Below are 23,234 nucleotides of genomic sequence, written 5' to 3'. Positions count from 1 at the left end.
CTATTGTCCACTGTTTGTCCAGCTCACGTTTACTGGACTGTGGGAACGGATTAGGGTTTCATGGCTTTTTTTTTCTTCTTGCATAAACTCTTGATCAAAGACATTCCTTGGATGACAAAACACTGTATACTGTGTCACACAGCCCTGACCAGACTGCACGAACAGTAGTTCAAAAACACATGCCTACATTGTTCTCTAAACTGGCCTGCTTTTTTTTTTTTTTGCAATGTATGTGCAGAAATTGAATTTTTGAGACCCCACTTACCTCTGTTAAAAACACACACACATACAGAAGTTATTGTTAATAAGCACTTGACAGTTTCTGAAGTACAAGTTAAAAAGCAAATTACTCTGAGACTAAGAGCAAGACAGAACAGAATGTCATTTCTTAGCAGAGCTAGGAGTTATATCTGCAGTGCATTTCCTTCTTGAGGAGACCTTGGTTGTGGGGCAGGTAGTCAAGGACACTGGAAACCTAAACCCACATGGATTATGGCATCATTTTATGTGTCACAGCCAGAACACCTGAGTAGGGTAGAGAATGATTGGAGCACAGTTTGGGACTGCATTAACCTCCTTCACCATAAGTACATTGTTAGAACCACATTTTGAGAACCTCGCTTTTTACAGTTTTATGTCTTTATCTTCTTTTAAGCTCTATTATGCATTAGGAGGAGGACAAATTTCAGAAAATTCCAGCATCATTATTCCTCAATGAGAAAGAAAGAAATGGTGTTAGCAAGCATGGAGACACTTTTTCAAGGAGCCTTGCCTTGTGATTTGCCTGAAATACTCCTTCAGCAGAAACATGGAGGAAAGAGATTCCTGAAGACATGTTGAGCAGTTTTACAGAGGGATTTAAAACCTTGGGAGAGCTGAATTGTGGTGTCTGGAGAACTGTTTGTGAAGGAGAGAAATGATGTTCCACAAACACGAGGCTTTGCATTGTCTGGCTCTGCAGCACTGTTGAGCACTGTCATGCAGAAGTGAAGGCAGATGAAACTTCTTTTCCTGACATTGGAAAGTCATATCCAGAAGGGAAGAACCCTTCTGATCCTTTGCAGTCCAAGGGTCTCCATAGAAAGAGAAACCTAAAAAATATGTGGCTAATGGCTGTGTTTAAAAGGAATTAAATGGTCAGAATGAGTGACTGAAATGGCTACAGAAATATTGAGTCAAACCCACAAAATAAATGTATTACATTTAGAAGAAATAATGTTTACTTATGAGTAAATAATTTATGATGTCTTCTGGAAATTTAACAGCATCCATTGGCTGAAGCTTTGCTCTTCATATTTAAAATAGCCAAATGTAAAGAACTTTGGTCTGTGGATGTTCAGGGAGGAAAGAAAGCTGTTCAAAAATAATACCCTGTATTTGAACAATCTGGAGTGATACAATCTAATAAAGGGGAGAGATGAAACATCAAAAAGCTCAATTGCCCGTTGCAGACAGTTTGCCATCAGAGAGTGGCTCAGGACACCAGGTCACTGCCTCGGGCTGGCTCAGGGATGCTGTCACAGTGCCCTGCTGGTACTTTCGTGGGCCTTGGGTGAGGATCTGTCCCATCACATCCCAGCCACAAACATGGTGGCTGTCACAGGAGACCGGGGGAATTCAGCCATGTCACAGAGCTGCTGCCATGTGGGATGAATGAAACAAAACCACTCAGCAATGTAGAATCTAAAGCAGGGAAGGGCGAGTGGATGGCGATTTCCTTTCTATGATGCACACACTACAAGCACGACTCAGAGCTCTGTTCCCCACACGGTCCAGAGGAGGATTCCTTCTCTGGCCAGTCCATGTGGCAGGTCCTGCCTTGGAGCTTGGCCCCTGCATGTGACAATTCCTCCTTTGGTTCAACGTTCCTGGTGCTGGTGGAGATCCGTACCTGTGAATTCCCTGAAATATGAGACTTTTTAATACCTGGTCTTCACAGGGAGAAAGGAGGACAGGTCTAGGTAGGGCTCTGCAGCTGCTATAGGATCAGCAAGGAACTGTTTCTGGTTTCACTCTTAAATGTTTATGACAATCAAAAAGCAAATGGGTAACTTTTGCCTTCCTCCTGCATTTGGTCCTGCTTGGCCATAAAGAACAAAATCAGAAGTCTGGCAAATGTTCCATTATCAGTGCAATCCCACTGACTAATTTGCATTCCCTTTCTCATCACTTTATTGGAATATGGTGTGGGACTCAGTCAGAAGACACATGGGAATCTATGCTGGCCATGCCAATGCAATTACTATGAGAAATTATATTTGTGGGATCATAAAAATACCTTGTTTGTCTGAAGAGATACATTTCTCATAAAATGATGCCAACAGGAATTAATTAAAATTCATTAAAATGCCATCATTTACAGCTTTACTGCCATTGTCTCATTGTAGGAATCTCAGCGTGTGTAGCTCACGTGCATGGGTCATTCCTGTGACTCTTAAAAACATCTCCAACCTTCTCTTTCTCCTCTATCTTCTGGAGTTTTCTATCACTTAAAATGCCAGCTGTGCTTGAATGCAAGTGGATTAATTTTTTTTTTTCATTTGCTAGTTCTTGTTTATTGTTTAATAAAGAGCATTTGAATTTAAGTGTTCTTAAAAGGTCCAAGATTGTCAAATGGCCTGAATTCAGCAATGGAACTGGGAAGGTTTTTGGGAGATCTGTTGGAGGTTTTTCTTTGTACATGTCTCAATTTGATACAAAAACATACAGTAGTTTTCCCTTTAATAAGCTACAACATAGTCTAGCTGAACATGCATATTTTTTACAGCCTATAGTAAATTGTTTTTCTTGCTACATTCTTGTCTTTCTGCCCTTTGCAATGTGAGTAATACTGGCATAGTTCACCCAGCATTCAAGTTTAGGAGTTTAGGAGAGATGATGTTCAGGAGAAGGAAAATGTAAATAACAGAACTGACTATGTGGGCTTAAACCTACTTAAGTCACAAACACTTAGTCAGTTTAACAGCATTTATAAAAGAGATGGGAATGGTAAAATGCACTTAACACATTCAACCAAACACAGTTTTACATTTCTCACTGAATCACTGTAATGTTTTTATCAGCACAAGATTTTTGTCAGAAGTCAAGATCCCCTAAGTGTGTCCTCACTTGGTTTTCAAACATTTGAGGTCAGAGAGATGAGCCATCAGCCATACAAAAGAAAGCTATTTGTTCTTTCTGGGCTTTTGGGGTTTTTTATGCTGGGAAAAAGGAATCATTTTTGGCCCAGACCAATTTAAGCTTTTGCTTGATGTGTTTTTGAAGTCCCTGTGAGTTTAGTTCAGGTCATCCCTCAGTGTTTTACACCTCCCAGTGTAACTCACCGTACAGAGGAGCTGCCCATTTCAAAAGGAACAAACCAGACCCCATTTGTACTGGTTTTACTTCACCCACCTGACCTGGGATTTTGCAGCAGGCCGCACAGGCTTCAGGTTTCTGGCTGAAATGACTGGGAAACCACCGAGCTCACAGAGACTCATCTGGGATTCTTCTGATGCAGGTGGTTTCCCATCTACTGGTAACTGCCCTGAAAGGAGCTTTTTCTGCACTAGACAACAATTAACACGTTAGAAGTTAGCTCTGCAGTTTCATTTTTCATTTCCTGTGCTGCACTTGCTGCACAGAATCAGTTGTAATGTGAAGTTTAGTCAGTGGGAAACTCAGAAGGCAAATACCAAATTTCTAATTTGTGACAGGGAGGACAAGCACTTGGCCTTTTGCATAATTTTTTTAAGGAAATGCAGGATATATTTTACAGGATAAAAATTCACAGGATAAATAATCAAATACATAGGTTATAAGCTTGACCGTCTTCACTGAAAAGAAGCTGCTTCTGCTGTGTTCAGCTCTGAAAATAATAGTAATAATAATAGTAATAGTAATAACTGATAATGTGCAGCCCCTATTTTAAGAGATATTTTGGACTGTGTATTGGAACAGAGATTATAATTTTTTTCTCATTTTATTTTGTAATAGTATCTAATTCCTGTCCTGGGTCCAGCTCTTTTTTTACATTCTTTTAGTTGGCTTTAATGTTTTTCAGGTTTATTCCATATTCTCTTAGCTGTAAAAGCTGTCTGAGAGAAGGCACAAAGAAGGCAGCTTAACCAACTGGTTTTTAAAACCAACTGTCTTCTGTAAAGGTCTTGTGGGACACAAAACCTTCCACTGATGAGAAAATACCAGCAAGCACTCTGTACCATCCAACACCTACTTTGTTTTACCCTTTATTCACATGAACCACCAAAGGGCATTTTACTATGACTAATTTCCTTTAATGTGAAAAAATAAAGTCTTCAGGCAGGGAAAAAAAAAAATTGCTTCATTAAAAAGACACGTTGGTGTGACAGGCAGGCAGTTACCTACCCATGGCTCGAAACACCCACGGTTTCCTAAAATATCAACAAAAGGTCTTCAGCTTTTCAAATGTGTCAAACCTAGAAAATGTCACGTGCTTTACTCAGAGCACCAGGGAGTTACAACCATTCAGCATTTTCAAGGCAATTAAAGATAAATGTAAATTAAAAGACGACAACAGTTGGGTTTTACCAATTTTATTTCTAGACTTTAGATTTTTTTTGCTGGAAACTTGTCTGTTACAGGTCTGTTGGTGAAAATGTGCATTTCAGACCAGTGATGCCAATAAGTACAATATAAAAATGTACAAATCTGAATTGCTTTTGCTTACTACAGATTGTTATAATAACGTGACAAATAAAGCATCTCTGTTGGCACGTGAACCCACTTATCTGGATTTGGCCTTTTTCAGTACATACAATATTTCAAAAAAAATTTGCAGTACACACTACCACTCAGTGTAACACATAATAAAACCAACAAGCACTAAACTCAATAGTCATGTTTGGTTCAGGGACACAGAGATGCCACAAACAGAAGTGTTTTATGAGGTAAGCAGTAAGAAATGTTCCTGAAATTTGGACAGAATGTATCCAGTCCTCCTGGGTCCTGCGACTGCTAGTAGCATTGCAATGCTTATTTATGCACTATGTAGGATCTTAACTGCATTTGCCTCAAAATGAGTTCTAATTCTGTTTTGGTTTAGCAGCATACAGGCAACAGCTAGATTATTCTTCAGCATACAACTCTGTTAGCTGGCTTATTTATGAGATTTACAGGCTTTTTTTAAATTAGCATTATGCTATAATTATTTAAAAAAAAAAAACAAAACAAACAAAAAACCCCTAGTATATCATAACAGATTAAACACACAAAATACTTAGAGTTCCAGAAGATAACCTATCATACCAAATGATGTGTCCTAGCTGAGGGAGAACCACATCAGGTGGCACACAAGAGTTATATTATACTGCACCTTTCATATATCAATGTGGCTAGTAACACAACTTAAAACTACTATGATAATAAACCCCAGATCAGACAAAGTATCCAGCTTTATAAAATGCATAACAAAAAACAAAAACCAAAAAAAAAAAACCCAAAAAAACCCAACCAACCCTTGACATAAATTGATCTTCTGAAATGTCTGCTAGTTTTTAAATTAATGCAGAGACCCATTCAGAGCAATGTTTGATGCATTTCTGTTTGCAGTAGAACTATGAGGCACTGTAAGAACATCAAAACCTGGTCTAGACACGGGTAACTGAAGTATGAGGTATTGTGAAACAGGAACCTTTTTTGGAATAGAGCAGTAATCACATTAAGTAAAAACTGATCACATAAAAAAATCTACAAAAAAAATGATGTCAATAATATAATTTTCTATGAGAAAATTAAAACCTATTACATGGCAGTATATGACATTGTATAACAAAAAAAAAAAAAAAAAAAACTGATCCACAAAATAGCAGCAAAACACAATGACAAAGATACAGAAAAGCAATGTTAATTTTTTTTCAAACCATGCTGGGAATTTATCCATAGCAGCTCAATAAAAACGGAGCATCCACTCCTTTTCTTTTGTCTTTTTCTCTTTTTTTTATCTTTTGAATTTTTTATCTTTTTTCCTTTTTTTGTTCTTTTTTGTTGTTGTTGTTGTTGTTTTTTTTACAATCAACACCTTAGCGGCAGTTTTCTCACATACATCTCACCATCACATTCTCCTCGAGCATCAACTTCAACAGCTATGTCCACGTCCCTTCAGCTACTTTCTAAAATAATAATAAAAAGATACATAGCCAAGATGTGCAAATTTTCTATTTGTAGCTAAATTAAAAAAAAAAAAAACCAAAAATGGGGCATATTCTGGAATAAAAACTTCTTTCAAGTACTCCAATTTTCATATCTATTAACTATGGCGTTTTTCATGGTTAGACTGCTTTTGAAAATGTATAGGAAGGGGCCAAATAGACTGCCTGGTTTTGGGTTTGTTCTTTGAAGCGTGTCCTTTTTTTTTGCTTTAATAAGCTGGGTTAAAACTGCAACATCAAGGGTAGAAAGATTTTCTTTTTCAAAAGGGGCAATTGCATTAATTTACAAATCATACTGGCCTTACGAACATCCTCTGCAATAAATATTCTTTTTAGCCTTAACTATAAATTATATATTTTAGTGTTTAAAAACCTTCAGTTGTAAAAACATCTAGTGATATTCCTTAAAACTATGTGTCCTATATGTGAACCTTTAAGGCCCCTAATTTATAAAGATGAGTTGGCACCAAAGGATTCTAAACTCCAAACTTTTCTATAGAAAAGGAAAGGAAGATATCCTGGCAATTTGTGAATGCAATTTTCTCTCACTGGAACACAACCTTCGGAAAAAAAGAATCACCTCTCCTCTAACACCATAGTTAAATGCACTTGCTTTGCAATTCCAAGTTTGCCAACAAGCACTTTATATATTTCCAAACCATTCCATTAAAAATAACAAAAAAACAAAAAAAAAATTCCCACACAATAAAAGAATGTATTTCCTATATCTAATGGACTGAAAGTGCTTTGAATGGAATGGTTTTAGAATATTACAAACGAACAAAAAAAAAAAAAAAAAAAAAAAAAAAAAGACTGAACTGTGGATTGAACCTGACCATAATTAGGCTGAATATCTGTGGGGTCAGAACAGCATTTTTACAAAGGTAACTACAAAAATAGGAAGATTACAAAAATATAATATATTATGTCACTATTTCGGTTTCTCTTTATAATAGGGTCCTGTATGAGTAGTACATTGGCCTTTCCCAACCACGCTAAGCTGGAACCCTACAAATGCCTCAATGCACAGGCAATCCACAGGCACCAAAAAAAAAAAAAAAAAGATTAACATATAATAATGCTGCATACTAATATACACTAACTTATGGGTTACGTTAACCATTTATAAGGTGAAGAGGATAAAAAAAAACCTAAGGAAATAAAATAAACATTTACAGATGAATTATAAAGTGACTAAATGCATAAGCAAGCAAGATACAGAAAAGCCTAGAACTGCGTTAAAGCTATGCTTTTTAAAGAAAAAGAATATTTCATTTACTATCTAAAAAAAAAAAACACCCTCTTCTACTTTAAAAATGGTTCGTTGGTTTGTTTTATATGTAAGAAATCAAATCTAATACCTCCCCTGGAGACATTTTGTGTGTTAATGCCTATTTTTACAACATACAGACAAGAACACTTCAATATAAAAACTAGTTGATTATTATTGTATAAAATCCTCTATTTTTGTAGCACAAACCCCTGGGGGTAATGCAAATACTATTTTTTCTTTTTTTAAGACAGTTTTTGGGGTATTTTTTGTTTATTTGTTTGTTTGAAGTCACAGATGGAAGGGAGACAGAGCGAGGAAAAAAATATAACAAGACTGGTTTTCCCTTCTGGTATAAAAATGTCCTGGAGAAAAGGGTTTCTGGGGGGGATATCCTGACGCCGATTCCATCTCAGATGCCCTTTCTTTGTCTGCTTTTCTTGCCAAGCAAATCCATTTAGGAAGTCCTCTTTAAATGTTCACGTCTCGCACATCAGTAGGTGTGCAGGAGAGGTCTGCTTCGTCCTCTACAGTCTTTGTTTCTGAGGATACGTTGTGCTGCTGTGCTTGGCGTAGACTGGACTCCAGGAGGGACTCAATCTGTTCTTGGCAGGCTCGTAAACAATCCTGCAGGAGGGTGCAATGGAAAGGGAAAAAAAGAGAGAGAGAGACCCAAGAGTCCTTTAGAAAGATCACAGGGTAAAATACTGGTTTCTTGACAAAGCAAGAGAAATGTCACCAGGTTATCTGGGAGAGCAGCAGGCTGGAAAGGAGGGTGGGAAGAGCAGAAGCACCCGACAGTGAAAGGACTGGCTGAGCAAGCCTGTTTTTTTGCAGATTGTACCTTGCACTGCTGCTTCTCTGCCTGTGCTGTTTACAGCTCTCTACAAGCCCACTGCTCACAACTGTGATTTCTGCTTTTACCCCAGGAACCCTTCAGCAGTGGAGTTTGCTAGAAGCGATGCTCACCAACACTGGCTTTCCTCCCAAGGCTAAATTCCAATGACAGAAATGCCATTTATATGTTGAGATTGCCTGCCAGCTGCTGCAATGTCCAGCTGTGGGCAGCTGATAAACTCCTAACCCTGAAAGCATCTCCAGAGATGGACTGGATTGCCAGACCCCAAAAGGGAGAGGTCTCTCAGGAGCACCACAAAGCGCCTCCCTAACCATGCACTACCAAGTCCATCCAAGCTACCACATCCACCTGGAAATCTCAGCCAGGGTGAAACATTTTCCTCTCATTTCTGCTTGTGAGACATATCCCCCTCACTTCCAAAGTGCTTTCTCCAAGCTGGATGTGCACACACTCCTCCTGAGGGTTCAGGAGGCTGCACAGGCCTCGCTGGGAATTAAAAAACTGTAAAGAACTAAGGAAGGTCCTGTCTGTGGTGGGGAAAGGCAACTTCCCCCAGGCATTATGCCACACCATGAGGAGAGATATCAGATTCCCAGCCAGCAGAATTGGAGAAGGCCTTTTAGCTCAACCTGCACAGCTTCCTGCAGGCTGTGGAGCCCTGTACACCCACTGCAGTGGCACAGAAATGGTGCCCTAAACAGCCCAAACAATCCCTCAGCATTTTGCCAAAACTCATCCAGTGTGCTGTTTACCCTTATCTTTATAACAAACACGGTAAGCTTTTCCCCCCAACATCTTTAACTCTGTGCATGAAGGACTTTGAAGTTTCCTTTCAGCATTGCCTTTTCTGATTTAACCTATGACATGTGTTAGCCCTTGCGGTGAACCCAGTCTTCCATGATAAATTGCCGTCAAAAGTGTTAGGATGTGCATGACTGAGAATGAATGTTGTTTTCCTGAGAGGGTGACCTGCCTGCTGTTTTCTTTATTTCCCAGTTTCAATTCTGCCTTCATTCAGAGTCTTCTTGTGTGATCTACCAGCTTTTCACTGATTTCACTACCACAAGAATCTCCTCTGCCACCAATAAGGGCACATGGCATTTGGGGTAAAATAAGATTAGAAACCCAAGCAAACAATTCTCTGCAAGTCCTTTCTGAGAGAGAGGGAGGTTAATCCTACCTCTAAGCAGATCAGACCATCAGTTACAGCTCACTGAAAACACATAACCTATGACCTTTCCTGGTTTAAAGCCTAGTGTAATATTTCCTCTTGACAGAGACACACAGCGTTTTAAATAACAAAAAGAAACGCCTCATATCCTAAAGTCATCATCATGCCTTTGGCTCCTGCATACCTCTGGCCTCCACAATAAGGTCTCTATGAAGTCCCTGCACCCAGCCCTCCTCCAGATATGATGGATCAATCCTGACTGAAAGGCTCCCCCTTGGACCACAGGCACAGTAAAGAGTCCACACCAGCTTTAGGTGATCCTGGCTTTACAAAGCCACCTCTGGGGATAATTCTCTTTTAGCACGTTCAGTGGCCCAAACTGAAAGCATTTTAATTTTTCAGAGCAGAATGAATCGTCTTGGGTTTTGTTTTAGGGGTTTTTTTTCAGGTGGGAGTACATTTCATGGTGAGTTTTGATGGGAACTTTGTGGGGATTTTTTTTAGTCCTGACCATTTGCATATATTGTGTTTGAGCTTTGAAAACCAAAACCATTCAAAAGAATTTCTATAAATACCTATTCTTCTCCCTCTGGAGTCCAGTTATGAATAATTACAAAGGACTATGTAATTTAAAGGTACTTTTTGTCCAGAGAATTTTTTTTCATTTAAAATTCTCAGAGTGCAGCACGCTGTAACTGTTTTTGTTTTTTTTTTTTAAACAATCTTTACAATATATTATGAACAGACTGTCATAAGCTACAGTTGAATGAAAACATATTTTTTTACTCTTTAAGGCATTTTGTCCATGTCTTATTCACATGGCTATTAGATAAATAGTTTGCCTGTAGGAATGCATTAGAGCTAGCAAAAAACAACTGCAAAACATAAAATTCACTGTGAACGACCTCACCAAAGCTGTTTTCATTCTCAGTACTTCCCAACACTGAAAAGCAAATACAAAACTTGTGCATTACTCTGATAACTTCTCCCAACAACTTTTCTGCTTCACTACCCAAATTTTCAATGCCCACAGTTTGTTCAAGGTCATAAACCCTTCCTGGATTAATTAAGCTCCTCAGTAAAAAAAAAAAAAAAGAAAAAAGAAAAAAAGAAAAAAAGAAAAAAAGAAAAAAAGAAAAAAAGAAAAAAAGAACTTGCTAGCTTAACTGAAATACCTTTAAGACACAGTGGACATGATCAGGCTCCAGGGTCACACAGGAAAGGAAACAAACAACAACAAAAAAGGAACTGCCTGGAAATCCTTTGTTCCTGCCTGACCCATTGTGGATAACAAGCACATGTTTGAAGGTGCCTCTGAGAAGGGGCAGGCAGGAGGCGAATTCCAGTGCACGAACAGACAGCTTGGAGACCCAATCTAATCTAGTTTAGCAAATTTCTGGCCTGGAAATGAATGTCAGGTAAAATTCCATCTGTTTGGATGATGGGGTCAAGAATAGAATGATGGAAGACAGCCCAAGACTTCTAATTGTGATTATCTGACTTCTAATTACCCCTGATCAAAGGCAAAATGGGAAATTGGACTCCTACCAACACATAAACATGAACCATAAAGGAATTCCAATCAGGTGATATTAATTTATTCATTTTATTTTAGATTCAGCTCTCTTTGAGACTGAAGGTAAAAAAGTGTAATTATGTAACCTGAAATCCAACAGACCTGTGCTCCAGCTAACAGATCATCAGGGGGAACACCAGCCCTGCTCTTAACATTCCACGACTATCCAACATAAAACCTGTTCCCTGACAAGGGGAACCATCACTGGTTCCATACAAATCCTAGTGAAATGGGATAGCAGGAATGGCATTTGATACCATGAGTCACACAGACAGGTATTTTGGGAAAGTCTCCCTGCAGGGGAATCATGCTCTGTATGAAACCAAGCAGATTCCTCTCCCAGAACAGCTGCAGTGGAAGTTGTTGTTCCCTTATTCCATTCCAAACACAACAATATACCTGTGCATACACAGAACTTTGTGATGCTAATTTTCTGTAGCAATCCATACAAAAATCCTTATTTCTACCTAACACTTGAATATATTTAACACTGGAAGCTGGAGGGGAGGTACTCCCTTTTCAAGCTGTTAACCAAGTCCAGGTCAGATTGTGGCCTTGCAATGACTCAGGACAATCGAAATGAAATCATTTTTAAAAATCCTCTTTTCTTGCAACTTTGTTTTTTTTTTCAAGAGCTCTGTCATCAACTAAGTCAAGTCACATAAGGACAGGCAGTTGTTCTGCATGATGTGAGAGAATCCACTTCAGTGCCCAGTATCAGGAATGGTTAAATCATCTTGCTTGAATCAAGATGCTGCCTGGACAGACAGCAAGCATTTTCCCTCAGTACCTGCTTCAAACACCTCACTCTGGACAGAGGCCAACCACACACTGGAATTATTTGCATTGTTCACAAACTGACTAAAAGCACCAAGCGTGCATACCAAACTGAGCAGCCCATTAGTTCAGCATTTCTTAGAGAATTCAGCATTTCAGGTGCTTAGGGCATTTAACACTTCCACACTGTATTACTTCAGCTGCAGTGAGGTAAGTGGCAAAAAGAACGTGCTCAATACTGAGGCACTGCTCAGGTGATAACATAAAATAACAAGCTGAGATACTGCATTTACATCAATTGTTTCACACAGTCTATCAAAAGTAAAATATTCATTTGAGAATAATTAATTGCAATGAAATTGCTCAATCCCATCAACAAAGCCCAATTACACAAACCCAGTTTTGCAGTGGCTGGACTGGGACATTTTTCTATGCATTTAAATTATTAACATGTAAAATAATTTCACAGCATCTCCAAGATTCTGCTCCTAACCACAGAGTTGTCTTTATTTGACTCATTGTCCAGCTCTTGGAGACCTCACAAGAACCTTTTTAAAGCATCCATTTATTGGTCTTCCACATTGTTACAAAACAAAGCTCAACTCTGCCCCAACTTCACACACCATTATGACATGGATCATTGACTTTAGGTCTTCCTTGTAGGCTCCCTTCCTGGCCCATTCACTCATGAAAGGTTTATTGCTCACTAGTTACTGATGTGCATCTCCTGGAAGCTGCAGGGCAAAATGAAGGGTCCTGTGAGGACCATCTACCTTGTCAGAAAGTCGTGGGACAAGCACTCATTCCAAAAAGGAATTCAATACCAGCTACTGTGAAGGTCCAGCACGTAATAAACCAAATTAGATCATTAGAACTCTTTTAAGAAGAGCTTTTTCACACCACTTGGCACAATAAAAGGCCTCAAGAATGGTCAAAGATAAGGTCAGAGTTACCAGGAGGTCTCAGCAAACTGTTTCCTGGTCTTATTCCCCAAGTTTTGTTTTACAGGGGCTCCTGGTTTAATTACTCCCAGCCAAACCCATCCTAAATTGGGGCAGGGCTTCCTCCTGTCCCAAACACCAGAGCTGGATGTGCCATTCCCAACTGGGCATCACAGATTATCACAGTGGGCATCACAACAGCCAAACAAGTAAGAGAACACATTGAGAACCCCCACTCTGAGGCTTGACCTCTCCCAAGATTTACTGTCAGATTAGCTCCCATGCAGCAAGCAGCCATTCATTCTTAAAAAACCCTTAATGCAGGAGATCAACCGAGAGGAAGAGTCACTTACCGGATCACATTTGATAACTTGTGATAGGAAATGTGTGAGGCATTGATAGGAGAGGAAAGTGTTAGTGTTCCCCAGATGCAGGCCTTGCACAGCTGCTACCACGCTGCCAGCTGCGATCATGGAGGGTGGGTTTGAAATAAATTTAATATCTGTATGAAGAAAGGAGAGAAACAAAAAAAAAAAAAAAAAAGAGAGAGAGAAAAAAAAAAGACTGAAATGATTGCTTTAGGAGAAGCCTGTCCATACACATACACTCTTTGTACCAGCATGGCTTTCAGCTGCCAACTATTGCATCCAGAAAGGCAGTGAGAATGGTGAGCAGAAAGGTGCCTCCTGCTGTAAAACTCTTACAGGTCCAAACCTGCAAACACTTATCCACATGAGCAACTGCTCTGCAGAGAGTGGCCCTTCCTAGCACTGGGCCTGGGAGGCCATTCATCACTCGGAAGCACTTTTATCATAAGCAGGGCCCCCATTTGTCCAGGTTTAAATGCTTTGCTCCTGTGAATAATGCCATGGGGGGGTCAATGGCACTGCACATCTGAGAAAACCTGTTCACATCCTGCAGTGTTTTGCATGGTCAGACCCAAGGTGCACTCTAACAATGAGTCCTGGGCCCCTTTAATGCAGAAACTTTTGCTCTAACACGCAAAGGAATATTGCTTTAATGAACAACAACATCAACAAAAAGAAAGAAAAGAGAAAGACTGCTTAACCCTGTCAGGAGGCAGATAATCCATATTTAAATTAAGGTTTCATCTTAAAAATGCTTTGTCTCAACCTAGTCTCTTGTCAGCGGCTGCCATCCATCCTGGCAACAGGGATTTAATGTAAATGTGGCATAACTAAGTGACGGGGGTCCCAAGAATTGGCGGACAATCAGTTACATTCTGATGTGACACCATGCTGACAAGAGGCTGGGCCCCCTTCCAGACTGCATTGCTGTAGGTCTCTCCACAAAGCCACTCCCAGGATCCCTTAAGGGGCTATCTCTGCCATTTAGCATATTTTGCCTTTGGGTTTGTTTGATTTGGTTTGGGTTTTTCTAAGTTTTTTTTTTAAATTATAATAATAGTCTACATTTTAATGATAAGACTCTTTTCTGCTGAGCAGGAATGCATTTGATCTGTGGCAGCGAACACCTTGGTGGAGAATCAGGAACAAAGGAAGCAACTGGCACAAGTCAAGGTCCAGTTTTGTGAGGGAGAAAGGGAAACACTGCAATGTACACCAGAACCTGAGATACATTCCTTCAGCTTTTATCAGAACACAACTTCCTCTGGGTTGGAAAAATATAAACCATCTGTCAAAGCCCTGAATGAAATCAAAGGAATGGACAGCTTAGAGGGCTCAGTGGAACTGTTTAAGTATTAAATCATGCATCTCCTTTATTATGATAAAATAACTTTTGTGTAAATGTTTTACCAGTGGAACTAAAGCCTTCAGGACTCCATGGAAGTCCTGGCTCTGAATCTGTTTATTCAGACACCTCTGACACTCCACTGTGGCCTTGACCAATACCCACCTTCAAAGGGGCATTTGGCCCAGCATCCTGCAAACCTCCATAACTGAACTGATACACGAAATTCTGGCCAAGCTTTGGGGATGCACTGCCAGCGAAAAGGCAAGCCTGAGCTAAAGTCATCTCGTTTATGTTAAAATAAACACATCAAAATAAATTTGGCTTGCCCCTTTTTCCTAACCTGCCTGTTTCCAGGCAGATGTAAACACATCCACTTCTAGCAAGCTGCTGTCATTCCCAAAAAAACTCCAAAAAGCTCTGCCATTCCAAAGCCAGTCCTGAACTGAAACAGTGACACAGAACTGCAGGTGGACTTTGGAAATGGGGGATTCCCAGCAGGGATCCCACCAGGATGGGGTTGCTCAGAGGGGTAGAGTGGCAGTGCCTTCCCGACGCTGTTTACGATGCTCCACAAACGGGACATGACCAAAATGTGTCACTTTAATGAGCCTGTCCTGACAGGATCACGTTTGGGATTAATATTTGTGTTCTTCTTTTAAATGGAGCAGTAAACAAGAACATGAATTCGTAGTCACACCCTCATTCTTTCCAAGGTGGAAAAGTGATAATGAAGTTTAAATGACCAGTTTGTGTCTGTCCCTATAACCACTCCAGACAAGCAGCATGGACTGCCTTTTTGTTGCAACTCAACAAGGAATTATTTGTGGCAGAGGCCACTAATTTCAGCATATTAATCAGGGGGCCCCTCTCGCCTGTAATTGGATGCCCCCAAGTGAAGAGTGTGGCATCATTGTCAGCCTCCATCGCCTCATCTTGCGCTATTGAGCACTCAGGAACAAGGGGGCTTCGGTGAGATGAATTAGACCTGACACAGCCACAATGGGGTAGGGGGCCCCATCAATTGAAGCACACATCCCCAGTAGCCTATCTGAGACTTCATCCAAAAAGAATAAACAACTTCAGCGTTGTTAAAAAGAGAGAGAGGGAGAGAGAGAGGAGGGGGAGGAGAGAGAAGAATGCCAGCCACCCTGAAGGGAGGACAAAGCAGGCATATAGGCGCTGCAGCGCTTTAAAAAAAATTCCTAACAAGGCGAGTCACCCCTTTTCCTTTTTAAATGGAGCAGCAATTCCATCCGTCTGGAGAGCTGGGGGCTATGAATGAAAATCTTTTCATTGAGGCAAATCAAAACTGTGAACATAAATCACTTGCTGCAAGATGCAACAGGTTCCAACTGGTCACATACCTTGAGACTTCCAATTTTATAAAGGCCGGAGAATGGGAGAATTGTAACGTGCTCATTTCAAAGGGAGATCTTTCTCCTTTGGAGAGGACCAAAGCAATAACAATAACAACAGCAATAATAATAATAATAATAATAATAATAAGCCTGGTATGTTTTGATAACCAGAGGAACATAATGAAATGCTGAAGCTCCAATATTTGTTGCTATTCATTGTTATGCTTGTATAGAGCTGCAGTTCTCCCTCAACACCGGTCTTAACTTGGGCCAAAAGAGGCCTGCTTCCTTTTGAGCTCTCCCTGCCTTGCTCTGCCATGCCAAAGTCCCATTCATTAAGCTCAATTATGTGTTAACTTCAAACAAGCCCTGGTAATTTTTTTTTTCTTTTCTCTTTTCTTTTTTTCTTTCTTTTTCGCTTTTTCTCCCAAACCTACCACAGCACAAAGGCATCCTTTGGTGAAAATGGATTTTTCAAAACCAAACCAAATCGAACAAATCCACTTCTGCTTCTACTAACCAGACAACTGGAGGGGGAGCCTAGGAGGAATTCCCCTCAACTTCACCTTGCAGTGTAACATTCTTTTTCTGGAGCAAACACATACACACTCATCTACAAACACTTCCACAGGCTTCACCTTGGTAAGCCAACTGGCCAAGGGTTTGTTTTCTAAGCAAGCATTATTTTGCAGTGTCTTCACAGGAGAACCCCCTTTACAGAAGAGGACACAGGCAGAGGAGAGACTGCACTTGCCCCTGAGGCCACTTAAGTGAGCTGTCAGCGTCTCCAGTGGACTTTGGATCGGGCCCCACAGCATCCAGGCAGCACAAGGCATTTGCAGTCCACCTAGGTTCATTTTGGCAAGGGGAAATGCAGCACGACCCAGCAACAGCAAAGCAAAGTCCAGATGCTGCTCAAGCCACATGTGATCTTCACTAGCCAACAAAGAAGTAATGAGAAACGCAAAAAGGTAGAGAAAGCCCTGACATCCAAAAATAACAATAAAAACACAGAGCCTAGTGGCAGCCTTCCTGAGTGCTCCTTCCCCAGGCAATATTCCCAGCTCCAGTAGGGAGCTGCAGAGGGCCCCAACTGGTGAGCTCAGCACTGTTTTTTTTTAAAGCTCAGTAAAACTCCCAGAACATGGTTCTCATTTACTGATCCATTCTCCAGCTGTGGTGTGTAGCAGTGTTAAATAAAGGCTCTGGATATGCTTCCTAAAAGAAACATAACAACACCGACAGTAGATCAAAGTACTGGACTCTTAGCAAGTCTCCAACCTTTGAACTACTCTTGCTTTCATCCCTGTCATTGCCAACACAACAACCTAGGTTAAACATCCCCACATCCAAAGGGGAGCCCGGGTGGCCGTTCTTTTTAGCTCCAAACTTAGCAAATCATGCCTCCAGAGTCGCAGCAGCCTCGGATCTGGCAGAACCTGGCATGGAGGGACACACTGGACTTTCCCAAAATGTTCCTGCTGGTGGTTTGAAGGTTGTGGCGCTCCCAGCACCAAGCATTACTCCAGGCAACCTCACCTATGAGCTGCCCCTTACGCTGATTTTAGGCCCAAGATGAAGAGCAACGCCACTGTTTATAAACTTCTCTCTTATGGCTTGGTCGTTCTACCTTTAAGGCCTGGCAGCAGGGCTGGTTCTGTGAAATAAAACTTTTTTTTTTTTTAACTTTGTGGGGGTTTTTTTTGTTCCTTCTGAGCTCCTGCCATCTTCCTTCCACTTTTTTCACACCAAATCCAACCTCTGGAGAACAAGCCAGACGGCACTAGCGGGTGCCACCGGCCGCGCGCGTCCGTCCCGCCGAGGTTTTGGAGCGTGGATACCACGGCTCCTGGGCGTCTTTGGAGGCTGGCCCTGCTCATGGCTCCAGCACAGCACGTGGTCACGAGGGTGCAGATGGCAGCGGCTCGGTCCTGTGCCAGGAAAAGCCTCCGTGCCGCGTGGCCCTCCTCCAATCCACTGGCCACCGAGGAGGGAAGGGAGGGGGGAAGAGGCAGCTTGAAGAGGGAAAGTTTAAAACCCCCACGCAGTGCCATTCACAGGGAAAATCTCCCTCTGCCTCATCCTAGAGAATGAATCCACACAGGGAGGGATTCCCTGCACGGGCAGTGAGCCTTTTGCAGCGCCTACATAAACCCGGTGTGGGGAGGTGAGGAAATCATGAAATCATGAAATCACACCGTGCTGAGCTACAGAGAGTGATGGGGGGTCCCCCTCCCTGACATCCACACAAAACTCCGACTCAGAGGCGAAATATCTTCTGAAAATAAAAAAACTTACCTCTGGCAAAGTAATCCACCTTCTGCAAACAAGGGGCAATAATCGGGGCTTAAACTACCTCCCCGCAGCTCTGAGACCAACAGCTACGGGAAGCTTTACAAGCCAGGGGGTGGGCGCATGGTGTCGGGGAGCAACGCGCTTTGCGCAACGTGCAGGGCTCATACCTGTAGCGCACAGAGCCACAAAAGTCTGAGCATGTTTACGGATGATCTGCTTGGTGTCCTCTGCCAGAGGCATTTTAGTGAGGAAATGTTCAATGAAATCGTGGGGGGTCATTGCGGCCAGATTCCATTTCAGCTTATTCACCAGCAGCAGCTCCATTTGCTGCAAAGAGAAGAGAGAGGGACGGGAAGGGGGAAGGAGAGAAGCGGAAGGAGCAGGGGGTGGGGTAGGGGGAGCGTGGTTAGAGCCGCTCGCACACGGTGGTGCCGGGGCTCGGCAGCAGCGGCAGCGCCGGGCCGGGAGCGGCACCGGGTCCCCCCGCGCCGGGGCAGCGCCCGCCGCGGCCGCCAGGGGGAGCCCGCGGGCCGCCCAGCGCCGGGCCGGCCGCCGGTGCCGCTCCCGCTCCCGATCCCATCCCGGCCCCATCCCGGCCCGCGCCGCATCCGCAGGTCCCGCCCGCCGCTTCCCAACGTGCGGCGTTGCCGTCATTTTCCCCTACATTTTTTTTTTATATTTTTCTTAAATTTTTTGCATCGATTTTTTTTTTTTTAATCCTGAAGCGACTGAACGTGAAATTACCAGTAATTCGTCGGGTCTAATGGAGTTATCTGTATAAATGCACAGTTTTTCTGCGGTCAGAGGAATAGTTTCCTTCATTTTTGAAGCCACAAACATGCAGGTAGCTCCGAGCAATTGCAATCGGCTTTTCTTGAGGGGTTCGAACGACAAAAATCTGTCCAAATAATTCATAGCCAAGGGGAAAACTTCCTCTTCGCACTTCTGCTCCTCGCAAACCTGCAAGAAGGAGAGAGATCGTTGAAGAATAATTTAATTGAGGCGAAAGACAGGCTTGTCCCGCTGCTCTCGCCCTCCCTCCTCCCTCACCCCCAGGCTTTGAAGGGCAAGGTTGAAGGAGACGAGGAGGAAACGCAGTTGGGGGAAAATGGATAAATATGGGAAAAGCAGCGGCATCAAAGAAAATGAAAGTCACGAGTGACAAAGTGGGGGGAAATGTTGCGTTAGAAACCCGCAGGCGATTCATGGCAAAAGGGGAGGAGGGTAATCGAAGAAGAGGTCTGTGCCCAGTTTTTCAGCCCCTAAGAACAAATTTTTAAAAAGGGAAGAAGACGGAAAGCGGAGGAAAATGCTAACCCCCGTGGTCGGTAACGGGGTGCAGAGCCGGGCTCGGCCCCGGATTTATTTATTTCGCTTTTATTTTTTCATCTAATTTGCCGTTGTGCTGCCGATTCCCCTCCGGTCGAGACACAAAGGTGGCGTCCAGCCTCATTTCCCCAGACGTCATCTTTTCAAAAAATATTTAAAAATATTTAAAAAATTATTCGGCCTCTCAAAAAAGGCTGAAAATGAAGCGGCAGGGGTCCTTTACCGAGCCCCGTGCCTCTGGTGCTGCTGGGGGGCTCCAGGAGGATCCCCCGAAGTGAAATCCACCGCCTCCCTCTCTCGCCCTGCAGCACAGCCGGGCGCGACATTTCCCAGAGCAAGGCAGGGCGCTGCGGTTTCAAAAATTAATTAAAAATACATCGCGGGCACCCAGGGCTTCCGAAAAGGCATGAAAATGTAGCCCAGCTCCTGGGGCTCCCTCTGGGATCCCCCCTAGACGTGTCTCGCCAGGGACCGGGCCCTTTCCAACTGTTTTTTCCCAGGCGACCTTGCCGCTTGCTGCCGCAGCACAAGCGTGCCTTTGAGGGGTGACCGCAGCTCCAGCCTGTCTTCACGCTGAACAAAGAAACTTTCACCCTGCAGCTCCCCCCAGAAAGGCCGGAGCCCCTCGGGCCGGTCCCCCTGCCCGCAGCCCCAGCGGGGTCCCCCGGCCCCCGACCTTCCTCCCCCGGCCCCTTCCCCCGCTCCCCCCGCCACACACACACACACACACACACACCCTTGGCTTTGCTCCCCGGGACTTTCTTCGTTTTTCTCCCGATTAATAAACACTTTTTGCTTTGCAAATAAAAGAACAAAGATGGCGCATAATACTGGCACGGGCAGCCGCTTGCATACGTGTACAAGGATATTAATTTAAAATAAAAATCCCCCAGAAAACACGGGCTGGCAGCAGGGGCCGGCAGCGCGGCCGGGGTTCGGCGGCCGGGCCGGAGCCGCTCCCCGCCGGGTCCGGGGAGCCCCGAGCCGGCTCTGCCCCGGCTCCGCCGAGCCCCGACGGCCGGGAAAGGCGCCGGGTACCCCCCGAGCCCCGGGGGCACCGGGCAGGGATAGGGGGGGGATCATCCGCCGCCTCTCAGCGCCGGGACCCGGCGGCCGCAGCGGGGACGCGGAGCCGGCGGCCGCCGCCACCTCGGGCCGCGTCCCCTCGCTCCACGCGGGCGTCTCCGAGGGCAGGCAACGTGTGCCGAGCCGGGAAAGCGATCCCGGGGGAAAGGCAGGGGGGCCGGGAGATGGGGCAGCGGCTCCCCCGGCTTAATTCGTTTCGGTGGCCGGAGGTTGCAAGGAAAAAAAAGTCGCCGAAAGATACAAACCTCCAGCATCCAAGTGGCAACTATTTTCCTCATATATGGCAAGATTTCTTTCTGCACGCACTTGAAGTAGGAGACGGAGGGCGAGCAGGTCTCCTCCGCCTTGAGCATTGTCTGCAGCACCCTGTCATTGAGGAGGCTGGCATCCAGGTAGGCTCGTCGGATGGTCTCCACCTCGCAGCACAGCAGCTGATGTTCCATGTCTGCCTTCGTCGCCTCGAGTCAGTTCTCTGCAGCAGGACTGAGTCAGTCTCTCGCTCGCTCTCTCTCTCTTCCCCTTCCAGGAGTCCCTTGGATGCTGCTTCTGCTACTGCCGCTACAGCCCTCTGGAGGCTGAAAAACTTTCTAACTTCCAACAAAACTCTCCTGGTGTAGTCTCTGTGACGTTACTGTTGTTAAGCAGAGATCAAAGCACGAGAGAGAATGAGAAAGAGAGAGAGAGCCAAAAGCAAGGGGCAGAGCCCTAAAGCCATCCCATAGGCTTCAAGTCCTTCCCCTTTGCTTAGCTTATAGAGAGCAGGGTTTTAATGCAAATGAGACAAGGGCTCGCTTTCTTCAAGGGCAAGGCAGAAGTGGGGGAAACCCAAATTGTCTCTTCAGTGGATCATGCATAATTTTAAAAATGGAGCAAGTTCTGCACTGGGAGCCAAATGATGAATGGGGCTAAGGCCACACACAGACATCAGGGAGAGAAATGCAAGGAGACTTTGTATTATTTTACGGGGGCGCCAGGGAGGAGAGCAGAGCAGAGCAGCACCAGTGCCTCGCTGTTTGCTATCAATATTATTATTATTATTATTATTATTATTATTATTATTATTATTAGTGCTGTCACTGGCACGAAGCTGCCGTGCTGTCCTTTAAAAAGGTGCACTCCCAGCCTGAACGCCGACTCCTCTTTGTAGCTGATCCCAAGGGAAAACCTTTCTCCCATTTCCTCAGCCCTGTTTTTTCCCAGCCAGGATGGTTTTACCGCACACCAAATTTTTTAAACAATTGGGGTGCCCACCACTCTGCCAAGATGGTTATTTTCCCAACCTTTCTTTTTTTTTTTTTTTTTTTTTTTTTTTTTGTTTTTGTTTTTGTTTTTGTTTTCACTTTAAAGGTTTCACCTTCCCAGAGGGGCACGGAGGTGGCAGGGGACAGGGCGAGACCTAATCCTGCACACTTGGGAAGGCCACACTCGGCACCCCACCCAGGAAATATATCCCTGTGGAGCAGCACAGTGGAGGCCAGGGCTCCCTCCAGCACCTCTGGCGACACGAGCTGGTGGGGAGGGAGGGAAGTGCTGGAGCCTGCAGGGGCCTCATCCGTGTCTCCGGGACATTCTGTCCACTCGTGATGGGGCCCTGCTGTAAATAGCTCCCGCTCCCTGGCCGAGCCTCCTGTACCTGAGCACGCTCTGCTTGGTGCTGTTTGTGTTAAAAAAGGGCATCTCTGAAAGCCTCACTTTGCCAGGGGCTGACAGCACAGCTTGAGGCCTGCTGGGGAGCACTGGAGATGAGGCTGATGCCTGGGAGAAGTGCCTTGTCCTGCCCCAAAGTGGTGTTGGGAGAAGCAGGAAGGCTGTAAATTGGGGTGCATGGATTAACCTGAGCCTCAGTGCTTTACCATCACCTGGGTGTTGAATGCCTGCCAGGGGTGCAACACTGATGGCAGAAACTCCAGCTAGTGGCAGGGGCTGCTGGCCATGGAGGACACAGCATCTCTCCTGCAGGGAGAGCAGTGCCAAAGATCACAGGGCATGTTGCACAGTTGTGTGTTTATGTAATCTCTTTGCACGGACTGTCTGTCCATCTTTTCTCATTTACTCGTTTGCTTGACCATTTGTCTCCATTTTGTGTCCTCTGTCAGGAGGAGGAGGAGGATGTTGGAGGTCCCGCGCTCTCAGTTCCCTTTGGACGCCACAGACCACGGGGCGACTCTGGAGGGTCCCTCAGTATGAAGCTGTCCCCTGTCCCTCTGTCCATCTGTTGTGCCTCACGCACAGGACTTCCACTTCTGTTTCCACAACTTTAGCTGGCCGGGGAGGTTTTAACATTAAATGAAGAAGCACGGACCACCCCGCGCTCTTGGGTCGAAATGCGACGTGCCTCCATGCACATTCAGGGGGACCCTATTTAGTACCAACCCTGCACCCCCAACACCTTTCTGGTGAGCAGGGCTGCATTCCCCTGGACCGCGCCAGCTCCTTCCTCCTGATCATTTTCTCCCGGCCCCGCTGCCCGGGCACACGGGTCCCGTGCTCCCGGTGCGTGCCGGTCGGAGCGGCTCTCGGCGGAGCCTCTCGCCGCTCGGAGCACGCGGCCGCCGCTCCATTCATAAAAGCGGCGCGGCGGGGCGCGGGCAGCGCGGCGGGCGGGCGGTGCCGGCGGCGGCGGGCGGGGCTGGCGCGGGGCCCGGGGAGCCCCCGGGGGCGGCGCGGCCGCAGGAAGCGGCGGCGCGGG

The 23,234-nt window shown here is 44.5% G+C and overlaps 1 protein-coding gene across 1 annotated transcript; it reads right to left on the bottom strand.

Annotated features, from left to right (window-relative positions):
* Positions 1 to 6,955: 6,955 nt before the first annotated feature.
* On the bottom strand, positions 6,956 to 21,103 carry CCND1 (cyclin D1). Its single transcript, XM_054275433.1, has 5 exons — positions 20,791 to 21,103; positions 18,875 to 19,090; positions 18,298 to 18,457; positions 13,115 to 13,263; positions 6,956 to 8,064 (listed from the first exon to the last, which is right to left on the bottom strand). Exons 1-5 carry the CDS (start codon positions 20,986 to 20,988, stop codon positions 7,909 to 7,911), a joined length of 879 nt encoding a protein of 292 aa, XP_054131408.1. The 5' UTR covers positions 20,989 to 21,103; the 3' UTR covers positions 6,956 to 7,908.
* Positions 21,104 to 23,234: the final 2,131 nt, after the last annotated feature.

The sequence above is a fragment of the Melozone crissalis genome, unplaced genomic scaffold (assembly GCF_028551555.1).
Source record: "Melozone crissalis strain CALT ecotype California unplaced genomic scaffold, PUWL_Pcris_2 ptg000018l_1, whole genome shotgun sequence".
NCBI classification, from domain to species: domain Eukaryota; kingdom Metazoa; phylum Chordata; class Aves; order Passeriformes; family Passerellidae; genus Melozone; species Melozone crissalis.
This window is presented reverse-complemented; position numbering and strand designations above follow the sequence as displayed.

Bases quoted from the DNA above. Each gene is read 5' to 3' on its own strand.
- CCND1 (XM_054275433.1), bottom strand. From the start codon at position 20,988: ATGGAACATCAGCTGCTGTGCTGCGAGGTGGAGACCATCCGACGAGCC. The intron at 18,458-18,874 runs GTAATTTCACGT...TTCTCTTTGCAG, and splicing joins TTAGACCCGACGAATTACTG to CAAATGGAGCTGCTGCTGGT. The intron at 13,264-18,297 runs GTATGAGCCCTG...TTCTTCATACAG, and splicing joins TGTGGCTCTGTGCGCTACAG to ATATTAAATTTATTTCAAAC.